At 38.0% G+C, this 24,527-nt stretch overlaps 1 protein-coding gene across 4 annotated transcripts in view; it reads right to left on the minus strand.

The window, feature by feature from the left end:
* Positions 1 to 24,527, minus strand: part of LOC131436515 (protein king tubby 1) — a 229,682-nt gene that overhangs the window by 167,475 nt on the left and 37,680 nt on the right. For 2 of the 4 annotated variants that reach the window (XM_058605257.1, XM_058605260.1), the window contains exons 2-6: positions 22,889 to 23,162; positions 13,981 to 14,382; positions 13,729 to 13,919; positions 13,532 to 13,666; positions 1,384 to 6,737 (exon numbers count right to left, since the gene is read on the minus strand). In XM_058605257.1, coding sequence (XP_058461240.1) covers positions 6,468 to 6,737; positions 13,532 to 13,666; positions 13,729 to 13,919; positions 13,981 to 14,382; positions 22,889 to 23,162 — 1,272 coding nt within the window. In that variant the 3' untranslated portion in view covers positions 1,384 to 6,467. Of the gene's footprint in view, positions 1 to 1,383; positions 6,738 to 13,531; positions 13,667 to 13,728; positions 13,920 to 13,980; positions 14,383 to 22,888; positions 23,163 to 24,527 lie in introns of those variants that run through there. The other 2 variants (XR_009230635.1, XM_058605258.1) reach the window with 2 other exon arrangements.

Genomic DNA, 24,527 nt, shown 5'->3' on the forward strand with positions numbered 1-24,527 from the left:
TACAAGAAAAACTTTTGGCTCATGCGGCTTCTGGACCACCGATGGAAGTTGGCCTTCACTGTATCGATTAACTTTCATTGGTATTTTTCGGTAAGTAACGACTAGAGAAGATAAAGATATGAAATGAAAGGCGGATAGATAATATAGATAAAATCAGTTGAAAACTTCATCCATTCTCAAGGCCGACTGTGAGCTTCTGTAAAGCAGAACTGCGTGTGATGGCAATAAATTTCGCATTAGAAGCTATCCCGATGGACTTGCACTCCCGGCCGGACCGTATGCGGTTTACATCCGGACCAAAGCCAAGTATCAATCGCTGGGGATGAAACTAAGACCTATACCCCATCGTATCGGGTGACTTTCGCTGGCTCGGCTTTGCCTAATTACGTCCTCCTGAACCGAGTTCGTTTACCTGTTCGCCTTTTTGTGCCGCGGGTCATGAACTGCACCAATTCCAAACAATTGGGACATACAGCATCCCATTGTTGAACTAAATCCCGTTGTATCAAATGCGGAGGAAGTCATGCGGATAACTCCTGCGACGGAGATATTGAAAAGTGTCTGTACTGTAAGGAGGGACCGCATGATACCTCGGTATGTCCCGCGTACAAATTGCGCAAGGATAAAATGAGGCGTTCACTTAAGCAACATTCAAAGCGTTCTTTTGCTGAAATGTTGAAGAGTGCTACACCTCCAGTAAACCTATACGCTTGTTTGTCTTGTTTGACGAGAGCGAATGTGATGACCCCTCGAAGGTACATCTTCGACTGTCCCTCTTAGCTCATCATACAGAAAGAAAAGAAATAAATCTTCTCAAAAGCTCCCTAGTAAGGGTTCGAAGGTGTCCTCTGATGGGTCTCAACAAATTACAACAACTGGTAGTGATGGCAAAAAACCGGAGAAAAAAGCTCCAGGCTTGGAAAATTAAATTCCGAGCAAGAATTTCCATCACTTCCTGGGACTTCAAACCCCCCGAAAGCCCCTAAAGATCAGTCAGAAAATTTACCAGATACTGGGTTTGTTAAATTCTCTGATATTGTGGACTGGATCATGTCTGCTTTCAATATTTCTGAACCTCTTAAATGCCTGATAATGGCTTTTATTCCTAGTCAGGCTTGTACCCAGGATTTCATTTCGGGAGGGGCCCGAGGTAAAAAAATAATGTTACTGAAGATTATGTACCTAATTCTCGGTGTGCCTCTCAAGGGTGTTTTTAACAGACACTTTAAACTTTTCCACTGGATCTGTTATTGTATTACATTTCTTTACGATTGCTGTCTTGTTATTTCTGCAACACATGCCTTAGACCTTCTAAATAATTATATATCTGTTTTTGATTTCAGGAGGACCCGGGCCCCTACACTTGACCCCCCCCCCCCCCCCACCCCCCATGTTATGTTACAATCAAAGGCAAGGACCTTTGCATTGCTTCCATCTACATTCCCCCAAGAGCCTCGGTTGGGCATCAGCGGCTCAGTGATATCATTGAGCCAGAGCTTAAAATTGTCACGCGTTCTCTATGAAAGAAACCATTCCAACAGTCTCATTTTCAATGTTTTATTGTCTCATTCGTAAATGACCGACACCAAAACAAACGAAGAGAGACGAAGCATTTTCGTTTCTCATCGAAAAAATGAGAGAGCACAATTGCCAACGTCACTCTTTCCTATGTGACAAGACGAAACCAAACTAACGTCTTCAGGTAGCAACAGCAGAATTTCAATTCTCATTCTTTCATCGATGTATTGACAATATGTGACGCTTGGCTATAAAAAGTGACTAAAATATGGCAAATCGAAGTAATTACATCCCAGAATTTCTTTCGAAGCCAAAACTACTACAAACTCGAGCACCAAGAGTTAAAACTTATTGTGAAACCTTTTTCTGTCGTTTTCAATTCTCACAGCTTTGGTTGAATATCGACATTGCATACTATGGGTTTTTCACTGAAAAGTGCAAATGACTGAAAGGGCAAATGAAAGAAAAAACACAAATTTGAAACTACTGTCCCGCTTATGTCATTGACTGGACATGGATTTCGCTCTCATAGTTTGCAAGCAAAGCTGAGAGTGACAGTAATTTCTTGTTATTTTCGTCTATTTTTCAGTCAATGAATATGACTTTTATTAGCTCTGCATTGAGCTCCTTCCCGCACCGACGTTTAACAATAAAAGGGTTAGACAGAATCAAATTTAACTTGTTGAAAAATTTGCCTGACTCTGCCAAAAGACGATTATTGAATTTATTTAATAAGCTTCTTGAGGATAATATTGTCCCACATGACTGGAGACAAGTAAGAGTTATCGCCATTCAAAAACCAGGGAAACCAGCCTCCGATCACAATTCGTATCGGCCGATTGCTATGCTTTCATGTATCCGGAAATTGTTCAAAAAATGATTCTGTTTCGTCTAGACAATTGGATCGATACTAATGGCTTACTTTCAGATACACAATTCGGATTCCGCAGAGGTAAAGGAACGAACGATTGTCTTGCGTTGCTCTCAACTCAAATTCAAATGACATTTGCTCGTAAATAACAAATGACGTCAGTTTCCCTAGACATCAAGGAGGCTTTTGACTCAGTTTCCATAAACATCCCATCTGAGAAGTTGCATCAGCATGGTCCTTTACCAATTTTGAATAACTTTTTGTATAATCTATTGTCCGAGAAATACATGTATTTCGCGCATGGTGATTTGTCGACAATATGATTCAGTTACATGGGTCTTCCTCAGGGCTCATGCTTAAGCCCCCTTTTAAACAACTTTTACGTAAACAACATTGATGAATGTATCAACACATCTTGCACGCTAAGACAACTTGCCGACGATAGCGTTGTGTCTATTATAGGACCCAAAGCTTCCGATCTCCAAGGACCATTGCAGGATACCCTCAACAACTTGTCGACATGGGCTCTTCAAATGGATATCGAGTTCTCTACGGAGAAAACTGAGCTGGTTGTATTTTCAAGGAAGCGAGAACCAGCAAAATTACACAATTACAGCTTCAACTAGGGGGTGGAACCATAGCTCAGGTCTTCACATTTAAATATCTCGGGGTCTGGTTCGACTCCAAAGGCACCTGGGGATGTCACATTAGGTATCTGAAACAAAAATGCCAGCAGAGAAACAATTTACTTCACACAATAACCGGAACTTGGTGGGGTGCCCACACAAGAGACCTGATCAGGATGTACCAAACAACGATATTGTCCGTAATGCAATATGGATGCTTCTGCTTCCGATCCGCCGCGAACACCCATTTTTTAAACTGGAAAGAAATCAGTATCGTTGTTTGCGTATTGCCTTAGGTTGCATGCAGTCGACTCATACGATGAGTCTCGAAGTGCACGCGGGCGTCTTATCATTGAAAAATCGATTCTGGGATCTTTCATATCGATTGCTAGTCCGATGCGAATCTTGAATCCGATGGTGATTGAAAACTTCTAAAGGCTTGTCGAGCTCAATTCCCAGACCTGTTTTATGTCCTTGTATTTTGATTACATGGCTCAGAATATTAATCCTTCTTCGTTTCTTTCAAACCGTGTTAATTTTTCGGATACTTCTTATTCTACTGTGTTTTTCGATACATCCATGAGAGAAGAGATTCGTGGACTTCCGGATCACGTACGCCCTCAAGTGACCCCTAATATCTTTTATAATAAATTTAGAACAGTCAACTGTGAAAATGTGTTTTACACTGACGGATCAAACATCAACGAGTCTACAGGCTTCGGCATATTCAATCAGAACATCACCGCTTCGTACAAACTCCGGCTTCAGTTTACGTCGCAGAATGAGCTGCTATTCAGTACACCCTCGAGATTATGGAAACCTTGCCCAAAGACCATTACTTCATTGTCACGGACAGTCTAAGTTCAATAGAAGCTCTCCGGGCAATGAAATCAGGAAAGTATTCCCCATATTTCCTGCGGAAAATACGGGAACATTTAAGAACTTTATCTGAACGATCTTATTCAATATCGTTAGTCTGGGTCCCTTCGCATTGTTCCATTCCGGGAAATGAAAAGGCAGACTCATGAAAGACCAATCTGCTTCAATGAACTTTTTAGTATCTCTCGTCAGAAAACTCTCGAAAGTTGGCAAACTTCATGGAGCAATGGTGACCTGGGACGATGGCTACATTCCATTATCCCTAGAGTATCGACGAAACCTTGGTTCAGGGGGATGAACGTGAGTCGCGATTTCATTCGTGTTATGTCGCCGTTCATGTCAGATCACTACACTTTCAACGCACATCTCCGGCGTGTTGAGATCGCGGAAAGCGGTCTCTGCACCTGTGGCGACGGTTATCAGGACATCGAGCATGTCGTGTGGTCGTGCGTAGAGTTACGTGACGTCAGGTCGAAGCTACTGGAATCCCTTAGGGCCCGAGGTAGACCGCCTAAGGATCCGGTTCGGGATGTGTTGGTGAGTCGGGATAGTTTATATATGCTTCTCATATACCAGTACCTTAAAGACATTAACATACAAGTGTAATTTGTTATATCTTGCTCAGAAAGTATAATCTCAACCTACAGGTTCGACACTAACATCCGCCCGATTCTCTCGATCCCCGTCCCTGTCCACCATCTTCATTGGAACCAACAAGATCTTCTTTTTATCACTAACTTTTTCGTTCCCCCTTCCCTCTCTCTTCATCATCTCGGTGTCAACTAACTAGATTTTTTGTAGTTCTTAGTCGATTCGTTCCCATACCCCCTTTTTTATTCTGTTTTCCACAAAATTTACTTCTTATATTTCTTTCATTCTCTTTGACATTATCACCATCATCGCCCACGGAAAGCCGCCTCAGTCGATGACCAACATGCGGGCCACCCGCCGGGCCTTCGTAGCCTGGGGGTGTTTCCCGCGGACCCACACGGACCGAAGGATGCGGCCAACATAGATATTCTCCAACGCCATCTGACGCAATTACCTATTGATATTTTTCTAGTTTAAGTTAGTGGTTAATTAAGATAAAAAATACCCTTGGTATCTTAGAGCTTAAGCAGTGTGCCTAAAAATTATACTATATTATTGAATAAAAAGTACTGATCCATAAGTTTCCTTTTTCTTGTCGTAAAAGACCACAAAAATAGGAGCTCCTAAGTGAATGTGTATTTCCGTATCGATGACTGAATAATTGCAGGAGTTTAAATGGGATCTGAAAGTTTCAAATATCCTATGGAAAGTTACCAAGGTTCGCTATAGGAGCTTACAAGCCAGTCACAGCTGCCAACCAGGCTCTACAAATCACCATGTGTTGAGTGTCTGAGAGCCGGTATGTCAAACCTAAAATTCTCTCGATATTTCACTCGTAGAGGAGCATATCAGGAGGAAGAAAAAAACCAAGTTTCTCAGAACAAATATTTGATCTAGTTAAGGATCGTTTCCAAAATAATAAAATCCATAGAAGATTAGTTAGCAATATGAATTCATCGAGACAATTGACTCTCTCGTCACACAGCACACCGTTGCCGGAGTTGATAATGGGCTTTGTTTTCCAGTTTTATTGAACTGATTAGAGTCCTACCGGATTTTTACAATAGATAACTTTCGTGTTCTAGATTAACGCTCCAACATGTAGATGACAATTAACATCTGGTTCAACAAATGTTGTTTAGAGGTTGATGATGCACCAGACGCTGGACAAACCGGAGGCTTGTTAATCAAATTATTGATTTATTGATTTAAAAAAAACCGCTGATATAAAACACGGGAAACTATTAGCCACTTATTTTCTTCGTTCTTAACGTCAGAATAGACATTCTTACAAGTGACAGTTAAATAAAGTTGTGTTTTGCGTCTGCCTAGCAGTTTAAGGTGAACTGTTATGGAGTACGAGCGAGAAATAAAAATTTAAAACTATTACCACTTCTATCGTACCTTGATGTGAATTCAACTCCGAGATCTTTCGGTCGGTTTTTTCGATTTCCCTGCTTATCACAAATCGTGAATTAGCATGCCTTTTCTACTAGTTTATTTCAAGTTGAAATAAAATCTTTAAAAAAAACTCAAAGAAATACTATTTATCGCGGCCCTACACAAAAGCTCTTTTTAGTTTCTTACGCCCTCTATCACTAAGTTGCACTTTATAATTCTTAAGCGTGCCATTTCGCTGAAAGTACTTGTAGAAATCTTTTTTTTTCTTCTTAGTTTGTAGCTGTATTCATCGAGTTTAAATCTTAACATTATCCTCACATCTAATCTCTGGCTTGTTTACTATGTGTTGTTTCTATCTTGCTAATTGTTTTTCTCCAACTAAATTTACCTGAAATGTTTCACTTCAAATCATACTTGTACACTTTCAATAACACGATCGAGCAAAGTCAGTTTAACCCGGAATATTAAAGTCGGTTGCATCAATTCCCCGCGTTAACACACATCCCAATAGTATGGTTGTATGTGTATGGTGTTTTATTTCTGTTGTTACTTCCTAAATAACAATTGCTGTGCCAGCTGCTTTACTCGCACGCCAGCTTCCCATCGAAGCTACTCAGTGCGATCGCAAAAGCCTGAAACGCGCACAGCGGATAACGAAAGTCCATCGTGAAGACGTCGTCCGACGTTCGACCGAACTGCATCACGATATACTCCGGATCGGAGTCGTGCACGAGCTGAAAATTTTTCACCGAAGCTTGCGTTACGCGACCGTGAAAATTGAGCACGTACGATTGCGTTTCGTCGTTCCAGATTGGTGTCTTGTTGTGCAGTTCCACGACGTTGTCCATGTTCTGTGGAATGTGGAAAGAAATCGAGTTAGCAGAAAAATTAAAAGGTCCGAATGATTATGTAATTTTCACACACTCTGGGGGTTGTATTTGTCCAGTAAAAAAATAATTTATGGATTATATCGACACAACTTTTCTACGTGAACAATTTATTTTCTTAATTGTACCGTTTCAAAATTCGGCCTGTGGAGAATTAATAAAATTTTGATTTGTAGAAGATAAACAAGAATATAGTGGACGGTTATTGCGTGATGGGTCGATGCCTTTCACGCAGCCCACCTGGGTTCGATTCCCAACCTCACTCATTCTAGAGATTCTAGATTCTAGCCCGAAGAGGTAAATGACCTTAGGGTTAAAAAAATTAAATTACAAAATCTAATTTAGCTTACTCACGTTCTCAAGAAAAGATGACAGCTTTGAGATAGTATACAAACACACATCAGTGCCATCGTTCCATTGGCGAAGCCAAGTCTTACCATTACATTCCTTTTTGTGGAATTTGGCCTTTCCGTTTCAACAGAGTTCGCAGCCGATTCTTAGCGTACAGAATCATTGCATGGCTAGTACTACGATAGCGCCGTATGCATTGAACCGCCAACCCGTTTCATTGTCTAGGCCGTCGAATTAGATGACTGGTATATACCAGTGATTCCCAAACTAGTCCCTACAACCCACCAACGCACGACAACATATGGTAAGGCCCAAGACGTTTCCCTTTGCTGCCGCAGGGAGAGTTTGGGAATCATGGTATATACTAAGATGAAATCTGCGAAACACAATGGTAGATATGACAACAATTATTTCAATGCGTCAGAACGAGTATTTTGATTGGTATGCTCAGAGCACTTTCTCATCGAATTCGAGTCTAGTTGTGCTATTTCCAAGCAACCAAAAAATCCACAATTATTGAAAACATAAACTTTTTTATTTCTGCTTGAAAGTACATGCGGAAATTTTGACAATTTTAAAGTACAGAACAAGTTCCAATTATTCAGCAGCTAAAACCGAACTACGTGTGCTTTTTAAAGAATAATAGGAGCATTACCCGGATTCTGCTTCAAGAAATTCAATAATTATTGACTGCTATGCTGAATTTAGACGTGGTCGTACAAAAACCGATGATGTACCACATTCTAGTCATTAAAATGAGATTACTCGGGAAACCGTTCCAAAAGTTCATTGCATCGTTATAGAAAATCGAAAAGTGAAGTTGCAGGATATAGCTGATATCGTAAAGATAGCATGAGCACTTAAACATAAAAACAAAATTGAAAAAACAATCGTTACGGTGGCTAAATTTCATAAATTGAAATTCAATTGTCTACCGTATCCACCATATTAACCAGATTTAACCCCAAGCGACTATTTTCTGTTTTCATGTTTGAATCGAATGATCGAATGGTCATCGCAGAGTCTGAAGCGTTTTTTTTAGACTAAGGTAAAATTGTGGTATAAACTTTGGCCGTCAAAAGGTGAGATAACTAAGTCGTCACAAGTTCTTATCTCATGCCTCATCGTGTGTCTATGATGACATTTGGTCAATAGAACGGCGTCGACTGAGTATTATCGCATTATGCATTAGTAGCAGAATGAGAGGATGTGAAATGGCTTATAAATCAGAGACCATTCTACATTGCAATATTAATCATATATGTTATATATGAAATTAAATAAATATTTGTGTAAAATTCAATACATAATATTGCGGTGGTTATTTCTTTCCCCTATCCTCATATCTAAACGAGACAAAAAGAAGTAATAATGCAAGGTTTGTTTAGTGACGAACTCTGTTCAATTGAATTCTTGATCAATAAAAATAAAACTAGTTGTTATATTAGACAATATTTTCTCACAAACTGAGTTTCATTGAATTTTGATATAATTATGACTTTCGTTGATTTCGTTTTCGATAAAATTTCACTGAAAAAAATCAGTTTGTACGAGGGAAAGATTTTTTTCAAATAACTTGTTTTCCTTAAAATGCCCAACTTAAATTGTTGACCTATCTTGTCACAAAATTTCGTCCAAATCAAAAATGTTTTTTTTTCTTGCAAATTAACTTCAAATTTTTAAAATCGATTTTTTTCAGTACAGAAGTCCATTAGAATTTTTTTCAATATTTTTATTTAAAAAATTGACTAGTTTTGTAAAATGTCATTTTTCGACTATTACAATTTGAACAAAATTGTTTAAAAAACTGTTGCTTTTTCAAAAGACAATCAAGATCATTTCTGAAAAAAAAAAACAAAGTATGCAAAGTGTTTTTTGTGACAGTCTCATGTACAGAAAGTTTCATTAAAATCTGAGAGGGTGCTGCCAACTCTGAATACGGTTTAGCGCATAATTGGTCAATGTTAGAACCGTAAGCCGGACTTGGATATTTTTATGGGACCTGTTAATTTGATATGCTCTTGAAAGTGACATTTTTACTCTAAGCACCCTATCTCCGGAACCGAAAGTTGGATCTTAATGAAAATCAAGATATTCTTATTGTATCTGAAAACCGCATCTTCGAAGAAAATTACTGACTTTATTTTCATTTTTTCGGTACATATCACCCTGACATCTTGGAAGCGGCAATTGGATCCAAACGAGATTCAGGAACTTTGCATGAGACCCAAAGACCTTTCATTTGAATCTAAGTTTGTGCAAATCGGTTCAGCCGTTTCCGAGAAAATTCAGTGACAATATTTGTCACACACACATACATTTGCTCAGTTTGTCGAGCTGAATCGAATAGTATATGACATCAGGGGTGGCATTGTGTATCTCGATTCGACTAAAATTTTATCGAATCGACCACGTTTCGTATTATGGTTCTCGATTCGAAGTCGATCATCGAGCTTCGTTCGACTTCACTCGAAGAAGTATTAGATTATAGAGAAGTTTTGGCATTATGGAACCAAAAGAATCGAGCTCGTAAACGACTGAACTCGATAAGAAATGGTCGAAAGCCTTATTACTATCGACTATAAGTTTTCGAATACGTTTCTTTTTTATTTAAAGGTAGTTATCGATAACATTGTAGATTTTCATAAACATATTAGTATTGATCATCTTTATTCTAATGCATTGTTTTGTATATCATTATATATTTTGTGTGTTTGGCATATTATACACAAATCGAACTGTTTAAAAATCATATTAATTGAAAGCTTCGTGGTGTTTATTTAAAATAACAAAAGTAAGTCGAAACTAACCTATGCCCAGTAACTGTAGTTTGTAATCAAATTTCTGAATTCTGTGGACAGAAAACGTTGCTCAAACGGATTGTGGAAAAATGTTTATTCGCCTGATAACAATGAGCGAATAATGTTTTTACCCATATATCTAACTCAAGTAAATCGAAAAATTTGTCCAAACACCTTGAAAGTATTCAGAATATGCCAAAAGTACCACAATCTCGTGCTATTAGCGTGTATTTGACTCTTCAATAGTACCTAAATAGATTATGAATACTACAAAGAATGGGTTGCTCCTGGTATATGAAAGCTAAAGCAATATCTCCTAATAAACATGAGAAAATATTACAATGAAAGCTGAAGAACCTAAAAGCCTTTGATTAAAACTACACATATGGATGACGTAAATTGTATTAGACTTGCCACAATACATGGAAAACACAGAATTATTATAATTTCAAAAATTCATCGATAAATTGTGTACAAGAACACGCTTGACAAAATTCTTTACGTTTTCAAATGGAGTGGAAACGAATCTGCTTCTTGATTTAAATTTCAGAAAAGTGTTCATGTTAATTTCGTCGTAACTTGAAACCGCAGTATTACAAAAAGTTTTCTTCTTTTCAGTACTTGAACCGAATAAATGTAATCGAAAATACCCAAACAATATTTGTTTAATTTTTATTCATGATTGCAATGTTTAATTTCTTTTCATGATTGCAATGTATATGGGTTTGTTTACCTATGTTTGTTATGACAGTTCGAGCAGCGTCAGTCGAGATCTAGTAATACATTGTTAGGATCTCGATCACGAGGTCGAAAGCGATACGTAATGCCACAGTTCAGTCGAATCGACTTCAAAAATAATCGTTTCGAGCAGCTCGATTCGAGATGTATAATGTCAGCCCAGGGCATCCGGGCCTCAGTTAAAAAGTCGGTTTGCATAGTGATTGCATAGCCTTTCTATAAGAGGAAAACACACATTTTTCCATTCCTTAGTCTCGGACTTTTGACCAAAATTTGGTTGTTCTGTGATATACAGAATCCGCCATCTTACATTTTTTTTTTTTGACTAGCGGTTATTTCGACATAGGTAACCTTAATGTCACTTCTGATTTGACAGAAACTTAGTTTTATCCTTCCGCTGAACGAAAATGGTTGTGTATATGCTTGAGGAACGCGTGAAAATAGTGCAGTATTACTTTGAAAATCATGGTGATGTTGCGGAATGTGTGCGAAAAAAATCATCTTCTCGGATGAAGCACATTTTCATCTCGGCGGGTATGTTAACAAGCAAAATTGTCGCATCTATGGGACGGAAAACCCCCACGTTATCATGGAGAAGCCGATGCATCCTCAGAGAGTGACGGTTTGGTGCGGATTTTGGTCTGGCGGAATCATTGGGCCATTTTTCATCGAAAATGAGACAGGAGCCGCCGCCACGGTCAATGGCGAGCGCTACCGCGCCATGACTAGCGATTGGTTTTTCCCGTTACTTGAAGAGGAAGACTTGGACACCATTTGGTTCCACCAAGACGGCGCCCCGTGCCACACAGCCAACGCTACGATCGATCGAAGATCGAATTATCAGTCGAAATTCGGATGTCGTTTGGCCGCCTCGGAGCTGTGATTTGACACCGTTAGACTATTATCTTTGGGGGGCTGTCAAAGATAAGTGTTATGTGGACAAGCCAGAGACAATTCAAGCCTTGAAGGACAACATTCGTGCAGCCATAGCTGAAATAAAGCTGCATACAATCGAAAATATACTAAAAAACTGGACCGACCGTATGGCGTACTGCAAGGTCAGCCGAAGCAGCCATTTGAATGAAATTATATTCCACAATTAACCGGAAGGATTGTACTTTAATAAGAAAAAATAAATTTTAAAATCGGATGAACCGTTTGTGTTTTATTGCATGTTAAAAAAAGTTACATGGCGGACCCTTTATATGCGGTCTCCAGAACTCTGTCCAAATCTGTAGATCTGTTCTTTTTCAAATAACTGTTCTGGATCGATAGTTAGAAGCCTTAGAATCAGAAGATCCGTAGCAGTGGCCATGCGATTGTTGTCCTTTACACAAACAATCAATTGCGAAGTCTGTCGAAACTGAATGTCAAGTTCCATATATTCTTACCAATAGTTGAAAGTTGCTTTACTATTTCTAATTTTGTCATGACGTTACCTACTTTTACTTTTCATTCATTTGAACTAGAGTTTAAATGCTTACCAAATGCATTCTATCCACCGATTAAGGAGTCGAATAAAATATATTCGGCCATCAAAAAACATAAACAACAGCCTAAATCGAAGCACCATGAGATATTTTTGTTTACACATGTCCTTCGAATCATGATTTCACTTAAAAAAAAACTGCACATAGCGATATACTGAGTCTATAAACACAACAATCTTAGCTATCGCTTTCTATCGACCATAAACTGGAGAAACATACGTGGAATGCATAAAAGATCATAGGTAACGGCAGATATAAAATCTGAAATGTCTTTATAATAATCATTTATAATAAACTGCTTGCTACGAATAACGACACACATTTCTTCGGCATCGAATCTGCTGAGAAAAGTCTCGCACGATAATTCGTACCCAAGGATGGCTTTTATCGTATCAAAGAATGCTCACTCGCAACTCTTCCACGATGAAATCGGTGCCATCAAAGAGAATCGGAAATCATCGCAACAACAAAAAAACCGGCATGGTACATTTAACATAGAATAGACACTAGTGCGAGAGCGAATTTCTCTCGGTGAACCGTCTGAGAATCAACGGCTATCACGCTGCTGTGGGGATTCTCTCTGAAGCAACAAACGGTCGCTTATTCTCGTTTCGCGATCCGATTCTGTATGGGTAGTGGATAATTGCGATAGAATCATTTCACTATTGCCGCTTATTCTAACTATGTGCTTATAACCTTTGTATAATTTGTGTCTATGAAAATGTATGTGAATGCTCCACACAAGGGTTTTCAAATATTGCAACCTAGTATGAGAATCATCAAGTCGAATCATCGATTCAATTTTCTGCGATAATTATCAACTTGCGATTCTCTCTTGGTAAATTCCACACAGCGGCGATCATTATCAGACTGAAATTTTTTTTAAGGGCCATGAAATACTCAGAGTATGAAGTGGAGCAAAGAAATGTAGAAAAATTCTCTCGAGGTTCATGCATTGAGAGACTCGAATTCTTGTAGCATCTTCTACCGGATTGAAACTGTTGTATACAATATAGATAAAAATCGAGCAGCTTCTGTCAAATTTTCAGCAATCACCAACACTATTCGTACCATAAGGAAGCGGTTTCGTATGTTTCGCGTGCAATAAAAACATATCGCAACGATACAGCCCACAAAACTGAGCAGGAGACTTTTTCAAGCGCCCAGCTGAAGCGGTGAGAGAAAATAAACATTCAAACCAAGTTTCTACTTTTTCATTCAACTCTATCTTGAGCAAACACGCAGAAGTAATAAATTGCCCGACATTAGACTTTCTCGACTGGGGTTTTCCCCGCTACAGAACACGTGTTTCGCACCAAAATAGAACAGACGAAAAAATTGATATCGAAAAAATAACTCGTTCTGCTGCTGTACTTACCTTTGACTTCCAACTGTCGAGCAATCCGTGGTTATTATCTGCTGAACTAATCTTCACTCTTTGGTCGTCTTCGGTCATACCTGGCAGGAGAACTGTCATATTGCGAGGTCCTTTGAATCCTAGAATGTTGGTGTCCTAAAAATAAGCAAAACATAAATCTGCAACGCTACTTCCGGAATAACGTCCGATCCACTCACATATATCACTACGGCCAGATCCAACCGAGGATTGGCCAGATCCTCCTTTTTACCGTTATCGTAAACGAAAAACGTCGTGCCGAACACATTCGAGCGAAGTTTCCCCACGAAACCATCTGCCTGACGTGATAAATCAGTCGGATCACAGCTGACGATGTAGTTTGATGTTTTACTCTTTTTACGTTTTCTCCCTGTAGGAAACAAAAAATAATAGTAAACGCGACACAAACACGTTACAGTGGTAATTCGAACCCGCTAAACAGAACAACTTTTTTCCATAATCGCGCTCGAGATGGAGGTAATAGATCGGGAACAACCCCCGGTCCATACCTTTCCGATCCCGCGTGATTCGACACTTGTACAGTACTCCCTGAGGTGCCGGCTGGGTCACCCACTGTTCCATCGGTCCGTTGACATCGCCTTCGGTGTCGTTTTGACCGCTGCCCGCTTGAGGTGAGGAATGTTCGATATTTTTAAGGTTACTATTACTACCGCTGTGATGGCTGTTGTTGTTCAAGGCAGGTGAGATTGGTGCCGAGTGGGCCAGATGGTCGGTGTGCCGGTCGAAGCTATTCTGCGACGGCAGTATGTCCACCGGGGTGCTTTCCTCGTCCTCGCTGTCCTGCGACGAGGGAGTCAGCTTTTCCAGAGCTGCTAAAACATAGAAAACATCTGGCATTAGAAAGGTGCAATTTTCTGCCACATTAATCTTCATTCATTAAACATAAGCACGTTGGATCGTTTGCTAGCTGATATTTCGATGGAGCCGCCTGGCTACTGATTGCAGAAAGAATGTCTTGTCTACCATGCGTTGCCGTAGCACTAATGATAATTTCGACGACGATGCAAAGGTTCGAGTACATAAGTCTAGATCAAAAAATGAATCCCTAATGAAAAAGTCTTCATTGCAGAACGTTGAAAGCCATCTTCTGAAGAATTCGATAAAAAAAAGTTACAACTCGGCAATTATCATTTACAATATAATCACTTCGCCAGCTTAATCACCCTAAACACAATAACGGTACTGAACAATTTGGTTTTCTACTCAGCCAAAAATAAAAATTAAATTCTCGTCGTCACATCATAGAAAAGCACAAGCCATAAGCGAAAGTGACTTAGTACTACATGTTTGTTGGTGAAGGATAGGATTTTATTATTTGTATCGAAACACCGTCTGACGTTGTCTTTGAGAAAATTATGCTTGTGTATCAGCCATTTCGATACGAAAGCAGCAATTTTAAGAAGTAATTATTTACACAACCCAATCTTTGAACTATCTAAAGGGTGAGTTTTTAGGAGGTATAGGATTTGACTTAAAAAAAAACAAGAAATTTAAGAAAAATTTTTCAATCTTTATTGCAATCGATAGAACGATCAATATAATTTAAAGTTTGAACATGATTTCAGGCAAATGTTCGCCGTTGCTCCGCTTTAGCTGACCCATGCGCAAGGTACAATTTTTTTACACTCCCTTCAACATATCGGTCGGTATTTCACGAATAAAGCCACCGATCCATAATCCACACCAAACAGTAACTTTATTGGGATGCATTGGTAGCTCTTTCAATGCTTCTGGCTGGTCTTCACCCCAAATGCGCCAATTTTACTTGTTAACGTATCCATTCAACCAGAAACGACAATTCATGATTAAATTATAGACCAAACTGAACGAGTTTGACAATGACACAAGACATGATTCACGCGTGATCTGTCAAAAACAGTGTAGCAAAAATGATTCCATCAAAAAATCACCCTTCATATAATAGAACGCATTTTCACATAGTAGTATTTTAAACTCTTCTTCAGTTGACCGTTTCATTTGGATGGAAATGTTTTCCCGGGTAAAAATGATTTGAAAACCAATAGAAAATTTTATGATTTAAAACTAATATGTCAATTAACATTATTTTGTCTGAAATAAGAGCTAAAATATCAAAAATCACAAAAAAATATAAAATTCTGTCATCGTAACATCATAGAGGTAACAAGTATCGCTATGATAGTACAGAAACATCAGTACAAGATATGATGGTAAAATTTGTAATTATTTTGATCTTTCTTTCCTATTTACATCAACCCGGCCTAAACTACGAATTTCAGCAATTGTGAGACAGAAATCTGCGCTAACAATACGAGTACTAACAATGAATGACCTGGGTTGGTGGTTCAAAGTATAAAAAGCTGGTCTCTTCCTTCTAGTACATTTTGATAACGAAAGGCTTTACAGCCCTGTCCAAAATTATTAGTTTGTATCAGACCGAATTAGCGCATGCGCGCCATTTAAACGCCTCTTTCAATATGAGGAAATTATATCGTTACACAACAGTTTTATTATATATTTATGTTGATTTTCTTACCTTGGGTCATAGTTTATATCTTGTTTACCTTAATTCCAGAGGTTCTATTCAACTATGTTTCGTAGGTGACTTTTGTTGTCATTCTACTACAAGATTGGACCATGGACAAAAACAAACTTAAGTTTCCACTTTCAATTCCAAGAAAACTGCCGTTTCATATCTCATTCAATAAACTCAATAATAAAACTAAAAGATATAACACCTTTTTATATGAATTTCTAACGATAATTAATCGAATCTGATGATGTTTGCAATACCGTCAAGCCCACCAACCATGGAAAGAGCATAATTTAGTAAGATACTTCAACACAAAAAAAATCCTCTATTATTAAAATAAATCTATAGTATTTAACCAAAATTTGTTGTTCTTCTTTTACTTAAAATTCATCTATTTATTTCATTTACTGAAAAATTTCATAGAATCAAGTCGAGAAATTAAAAATATGCATGTTGAAAATTTTTCAAAAGCTCAAATTTTGGTGTAAAAAACTTTTTTGTCTCCCATCATTACTCGTATGAAAAAAATAACTTCATCAATTGTAAGTCTCATATAACTAGGGGAACGTGCCACTTGAGCCAATTAGTTCTGATTCCTGATTCCAGAAGTCACATATAAGAATTAAAAATATGAAGATAATACCTTTCTAAAAAATGGTATTGAAATGATATTTTCAAAATAACGGGTGTTTCAGGAGATTTGATTTTCAACAGGGATTACTCTATTGTCTGAAAGTTGTTTTGACAGTGTAAATTGACGTTTTTACTCAGTATTGTTCGGAAAATCATCATGAATAGGTTAACCGCAGAACAACGCTTCCAATTCGTGGAAATTTATTTTCAAAATCATTGTTCAATTAAATCTGTTTACAACGAAAAATTCCTTTCAGGCGATAAGGCGCATTTTTAGTTAAATGAAAACCTCTACAAGCAAAATTGCCGTATAATATACATGATAATCCACACGCCGTTCAAGAATTACCGATGCATCTCAATAACTGTACTGTTTGGTGCGGTCTATGGGCTGGTGGAATCATCGGTCCTTATTTCTTTAAAAATGAGGAAGGTCGACGCGTTACCATGAATGGAAATCGATACAGAACCATGATCAATGAATTTTTGTTGCCAAATCTTCAAGACGACGCTGTGGACGAAATGTGGTTTCAACAGGATGGTACCACTTGTCATACTGCGGACGAAACAATCGACTTATTGAAAGAACATTTCAACAACAACATAATTTCGAGAAATGGACCGAGAAATTGGCCGCGGTGTTCGTGTGATTTCGATTATTTTTTTGTGAGGATAAGTGAAGTCATTGGTTTATATGGATAAACCAGAAACGAGACCAGAGATGCTTTCGAAACCCATATTCAACGTGCCATTGCTGAAATACGCCATCAAATGCTTGAACAAGTGGTCGGAAATTGAACCTCCAGAGTGACCTTAGTGAAAAATAGTTGTGGCGACCTTATGCCCGAAATTATATTTAAATCAACAGTTTGTGTTTTAGTCTTTGTAGAGTATGTAATGTAATGAAAACAGCGAAAATGTTACCACAGAGACGGGACTCGAACCCGCGGCTAACTCCTAACCGGGCCAATTATTTAACCAAGTGCATACGAAAACACATAAAGAGAAAGTCCAATTGACTAGACGGAAACCACGCATGCTTCGCTGTACCTGGTCACTACGGCATACGGAGTTAGCTACGGGTTCGAGTTCCGTCTCAGCGGTAACATTTTCGCGGTTTTCATTACATAATTGCATTTGTATGTCAATTTTCCCCGTTAGATACTGATCATGTTTATATGTAGAATGTCAAGAAATTATCTACCAAATAAAAAAAATTTGCAAGCTCTTAAAATACACCCTTTGTACTAAAAAAAGCATTTTTTTCAGTGTATACATTTTCCAGACAGTTTGAATCATTATTTCAATCCAAAAAAAATACAAAAGTTGATTTAAAGACTGTACCAGAAAGTATGGACACACTTTGATTTCGCTGTAAATAATTCACAAGTGTTAGATATTCAAATTTTGTTCGATACGCTCCTCATTAAATTCCGTACAGACTTCTTGGCGACAAGTTTTGACACTTTTTTCCAATCTTTTTCGAACTGTTGAATGGTTTCGGCTGCCGAGACATGTCTTCTAAGATGTGCCTTCGTTAATGCCCAAAATTCCTCAATTGGTCGAAGTTGTGGACAATTTGGTGGATTCGTGTCTTTTGGGACGAAAGTGACATTTTTGGTAGTATATCATTCTACCGTTGATTTCGAATAGTGGCAAGAAGCAAGATCTGGCCCGAAGACAACAGGATCCTTGTGGCTTCGAATCATGGGTAGAAGTCGTTTTTGTAAACATTCCTTGATGTATATTTCGCTGTTCATTGAAGCAGTGGTGATGAAGAGTTTCGAAATCTTACCGCACCTACAAATTGCTTGCCAGACCATAGCTTTCTTACCAAATTTTTCGACTTCAATCGATGTCTCGGACTGGTTTAACACTTGCCCTTCTCGCACCGTATATTATTGTGGTCCCGGCAAGGGTTTGTGATCGAGTTTCACGTTGGTTTCGTCGTCCATGATAATGCAGTTCAAATTTCCAGCAAGAATCGTATTGTACAGCTTTCGAACCCTCGGCCTGATCGATGCTTCTTGTTTCGAACTACGTTTTGGTTGTTTCTGCTTCTTATAGGTTCGAAGATTCAAACGTTCTTTAGCACGAAGAACATTTGACTTCGAAGTGCCCACTTTTTTGGCCACATCCCGAACTGAAACCTCCTTCTTTTGCTCGAACGCCTTCAGTATACGTTTATCGAAGTGAGGGTTAGCAGGACCTTTTTTTTCGACCTGTTTTCGGTTTATCCTCAAAGGTGTTATCCTCACCGAACTTCCTGATTGCATTTCGCACGGCTTTTTTACTTACTCCTTCCATTTTTGCTATCTTTCTCAGTGACAGTCCGCGTTCTGTGCACCATTTGTACACAATTTTTCGACGTTATTCTGCTGAAAGTCGACGCATTTCGAAACAAACTAATGAAAACGAATAAACAACTGCACAAGTGGTTAGAGAAAAGTGTAAACAACAGGACGCAGCCATAAAAATTGACAGATTCTAAACCATTGCGAAATGGCAGTGGTTTTTGGTTGCGTCCATGTTTTCTGGGACAGTCTTTATAAAAAATAAATTTAAAATTTTGGCATTTTCAAGTGCATCATGTTACTTTTAGGTGGATCGAATATTTTTAATAAAAACTCATCCAGCAGACGTTTATCAGCCTATTCAGCGTTTTTGTCAACGTATATAGAGGCATCACTGTGCTATCGTATTTGAATTGGTTATTTATATTAACATAAACATGTATGGCCGAGTGTCATATACTATTCGAATCAGTTCGTTGAGTAAAGAGAATGTTTGTATGTGTGTTTGTTAGAGTGTGAATGTATGTAGGTATATGTAGATTTATATAAATGGACGTATATATGTAAAAAGAATAGGCACTCAATTTTCTCAGAGATGGCTGAACCGATATTCCCAAACCTAGAGTCAAATGGAATTTCTTATGTTCCCACAGTCAGCTATTGAATTTTATCCGAATCCGACGTCGAGCTGAAACGAATGGTATATGACACTCGGCCCTCCGTGTCTCGGATAAAAAGTCGGGTTTCACAGTGATTGCATAGCCTTTCTACATGAGAAAGGTGAAAAGTTTGCATAACATAAGCTACAAAAAAAAACAGTTTTGAGCCAGATATAGAAGAATAGTTATGTTTTTTAGACACATTTAACTCTGTAGTTTCGAAACGGGAAGTCGGATCCCAAAAAAAATCGATCCATTTTGATATTCTTTACCACTGTTTATGGTACTTCCGGGACTGGGAGTTGGTATGTTATAACCGAAATCAGTTTATTTGGCCGACAAATAACATAAACTGTAAATTAGAAAAAAATATGTCGCTCTAAATGACGGTTGGAGTTTTCAAACATACTTCACCCTGTAATTCCGGAACCGGAAGTTGAATCTGGAAATCATTAGTAAGCTATGGGAGCATAAGACCTTTCATTTAATAATAACATAAGTTCGTCAAAATCAGTCCAGTAATCTAAGAAAAATGAAGTGAGATCCATTTTAAGTGAGTATATTTTGGATATATCGATTTAGAAATAGGAAATATTCATAATGACAAGTGTTTTATGTTCCATATGTTATATGGAAATATTCATTATGACTTTCTTGCCTTTCTCATATAGAGAGATTATGCAATCACTGTGAAAACCGATCCAAAGCTTCCAGATAAAATGAATTTTTGGCTAATTTAAAAGAATTTGATGTAACAGTAACAGCAAAAAAAAGAAACAACGGATATTATGAAGTCTTTCTTGGATTTTACGGAGGAAGGAAGCATTAAAATTCTTGGAATTCTGTCGAAAAATGTCATGCTTTCTCCAATAATTCTCTTAAGTGCAGCTTTTGCACCATATTCGATTATTGTTGGTGAAATGGAAACATTAGTGGCTACCTAGAGTTAATTCGATTTTAACAGCCTTTTTCAAGGTTGCCAGAAATACCATGAGTTATTTCAAAACCTAATAATTAATCTGCCATATTGAATATTATTTACTCAAATAATTATTTTCTTTTGCAAGACTATCACTAAAGCAGTCTTGTTAAGGCTATCTGGAAAATCAGCCTTTCTTAAGACTTATTCAAACTAGGAGTCGAGGAGTACCTTTCTTCGTTCCAGGAGTGAAAGTAAATATTTCAGTTCGATGGGAAAATTATAAACGTCATGATGGCACAGCGAATCTAACAGTCATGATACAAGATATAGCAAAGCCTTGGTATTACATTCCTGTAGTGGAATTTGACCTTCTGTTTCAACAAACTTCGCAGCCGATTCAGAGTGTACAGAACCAATGCGTGGCTGGTGCTACGATCCTACTGACACTACGAATCCTTCCAGGTCGGGGCTCGAACATACGACAACTGGTTTGTTAGACCAGTGCCCTATGCATTAAACCGCCAACCGGGGCAATACAAGACATACGCTGTTTAAATTGCGGTAAATTGCAAACACTGTTCAATGAACGAAACCCTCAGATGAATTTCCATGCTCTGATTGTGATGGAAACAAGGATGGATTTTATCGTATCAAAGAACGATCACTCGCAACTCTTCACACGATTCAAAGAGTGCCATCAAAGAGAGACGGATATCATCGCAGCAACAAAAAACCGACATGGTTCATTTAACATAGAATAGATACCAGTGCGAGAGCGAATTTCTCCGATTCTGTATGGGCAGTGGATAATTGCGATAGAATCATTTTACTATTGCCGCTTATTCTAACTATGTGCATATAACCTTTGTATAAGTTGTGTCTATGAAAATGTATGTGAATACTCCACACAAGGGTATTGAAATATTACAACCTAGTATGAGTCGACTCGAGTTTTTGTAGCATCTTCTACCGGATTGAAAATGTTGTATACAATATAGATAAAATTCGAGCAGCTTCTGTCAAATTTTCGGCAATCACCAACACTGGATGGAAACCATATATTCAATTACTGGCCGTGTCCTGTCAGGTACAACATTTTCTATTCTCATCCAATCAAATCCAATTTAAAATCATTAGATGTACGTTCTCCGCTACACGGTTTCTATTCAGTTTTATTCCAAATAGCGTAACTAGTTTATTTTTCTTGGGAAAAAACTTTTAACAACTGAGCTGGTTCTAACAGATCAATGTCACATTTGTTGTGAAATGACTAATTGAACAGATTCAAATAAAGCAATGACTGGCTCAATTAGTTCTATATTCTACCACCTTAGAACTACACTACATACAGATCGAACATAGAAAGCAATGTGAACTATGAAATGGTTTTGAGGAATTTTGCTGGTATCGATACAACAATAGACCATAAAAATCATTACTTGATTGAAGTCAGGAGTTCATCAGGTCCAATTCTTGTGATCCTACTATGGAATCCATAGATTCGCCGGACAAATCAAACCATACTCTAAGCCTTTACAAAGTTCTATACTAGTCCTCAGAAACCAATTGCATGTCTCAAAGAAGCAAATCAAATACTCCTTCCAAACGGTGGAGAAGGTCAAAGTCGATAGCTTTTTGATTATGATGGCATTAAGGCAATCATGAAGGCTCCTAAGAATTCTTTTAATTTTATTAAACATCTCTCCGATGTTACTTTTGCCAAAAATTTTGAATACCTATTCTGAATTTTTTTTTAGAATCCAGTAGAAGCATCCTTATTTATAATTATGAACATTCATTGTGCTGTTATTGATAACAACTAAGAAAGCTCGGATGCTTTCTGATTCACTTTATCAAATAAACGTATAGTAAAGTAAAACTTGCTTTGCATAACAAGTTGAAGAAACATATTCCAGGATCATACCAGAAAGAACAATAAAACTGAAATGTACGTAACATCAGACAAATGTCATACGCAAATTCTACCTAATTATATTACAGATGATTAACGCCGGTACAATAATTAGGCCAATGACATAATATCGAAGCAATTCCCATAACTTCAAAGCAGCTCATCAACAAAACATTCACATAATGCTAATGCCACAAATCGCGAACACTCACGTGTGAAACCAATAGATTCCATTCACTAATTCGTGTTACGAATCACTCAAAAACAAACAACGGTACTCTAATACCAGCTTAGCGAACCGTTTCATGTTACCAACTAAATATTGACCGGCCGATATATTATAATTGCTAGGTCTAACACACTTCACACCGCAAATCGATACTCACCGTCGCTGTACGGCGAGGTCGGTGTCGTCGTGATGGATGTACTTCCGGTCGTGGTGGCACTGATATTGGTCACAGCCACCGGCACCGGCGATGAGCTGATAATCTGGTCCGGATTGCTGGGAGACATCATGAACTGCATCGGGCCATCGTAGGCATGCACTTCCCGTCCGTTTCTATTCACTGCCGACATCGGTCGCACTAACTGTAAGTCACTTGCCTGTACCATCCCAGGCGTTGCTCGTTTCTGTCTGATATAGGCCTCCATCAGTTGGCGCTACGCAAGGCGATCCGAGACGGAGCGGAAAAGAGATGCAAAATTTGAGAGAAAAACATGTTTGTAATTATTTGACTATTTGGTTGGCGATAGATGTTTGCCTAATCTATTCACAGTTTATAATTCTTTTTACACTGCAATGTTGTTGTTGTTGTTAGTTGAACTCTTGCTAATTAAAATCAAAATTAAACACGGGATGAAGAAACCGAAAACTGTCACAAATTAAACGTGAATAAATACTGAAGCAAATTGACAAGCTTGAATGATTGGAAAATTTCCAGGGACGACTTTTGATTCGTTTGTCAGACGCTCTCAAAAAACATACTTTGGAAGTTTTATCAAAAAAAAATAGAATAATTATTGCAACTACGTTCTACGTTTCATAAAAAAGTAAGACGTTACATTAGAGAATTAATAACTGCTAGGAAGAGCTAGGAAGTCCTAGAACTAGTCTCTTAATGTAATCAAATCACTTCTCAACTTTCTCCGTTCATTCACACTCAGGCTTACTTATGGTATTGCAGTCAAGGCGAACTTTGCTTCAATTCTGTATTTATTTTGATTCATTTGAAAAGCAAACACCGACTTAAAGATAGTCGAGCACGAATTCAACTAAGCGAAAACTTACAAACAGGAACTTCACGGTCATTGGCGGTATCAACTAATTCGGTCCCGGTTATTTTGTCCGTGACCACTTAGCATGCACATACAGTTTATTTTATAGCTTTGAAATCATACTTTTTAGTATGTTATATAATTATCGAAGACAGTTTGTTTTCGTGTCTCGCTTGTTACCTTCATAAACCTTTAATCGGGACAGCAACGAAACAAATGTCTGTGTAATCGTTCTTCCTTCGAGTGCAAGCGAATCCGAAAAAATATATCAAAGTACGAACAGATTCTTTCCGTGCGAGGAAACTTATTCCCTATGCGCTCAAGAAGGCACTCGTTTGTCAATCGACTTTGTTTCATTGAACAGAGCCAAAAAAAGCCACGAAAATTTCTTTTAAAATATCTGTTGATGTGATATCAAATTATGTCAAATTAATGAAAATTCACAAAAAATGTATTCCGTAAGAGGAGGCAGGCAACACTTATTCACAATTATGACAATAAATTGTGATTTCACTTCGTCCATCAATATAACACTTCGATCAATAAGTACCAGAACTGTAATCTTCTGTATTATTTTTCATGATACCTGTCGAAATTTCATGACATTCCGATGCTTGGTCCACGAGTTGCAGTGATTCAAGTGAAACTAAACTTGATATTCTCAAAACAATGAATTCGAATTAATTTCGTTAAATTATCATTGCTTTTTAATGAACAAACACAGTGCAGGTTCAGCAATGGCTTGAAAAG

The sequence above is a fragment of the Malaya genurostris genome, chromosome 3 (assembly GCF_030247185.1).
Source record: "Malaya genurostris strain Urasoe2022 chromosome 3, Malgen_1.1, whole genome shotgun sequence".
Lineage (NCBI taxonomy): Eukaryota > Metazoa > Arthropoda > Insecta > Diptera > Culicidae > Malaya > Malaya genurostris.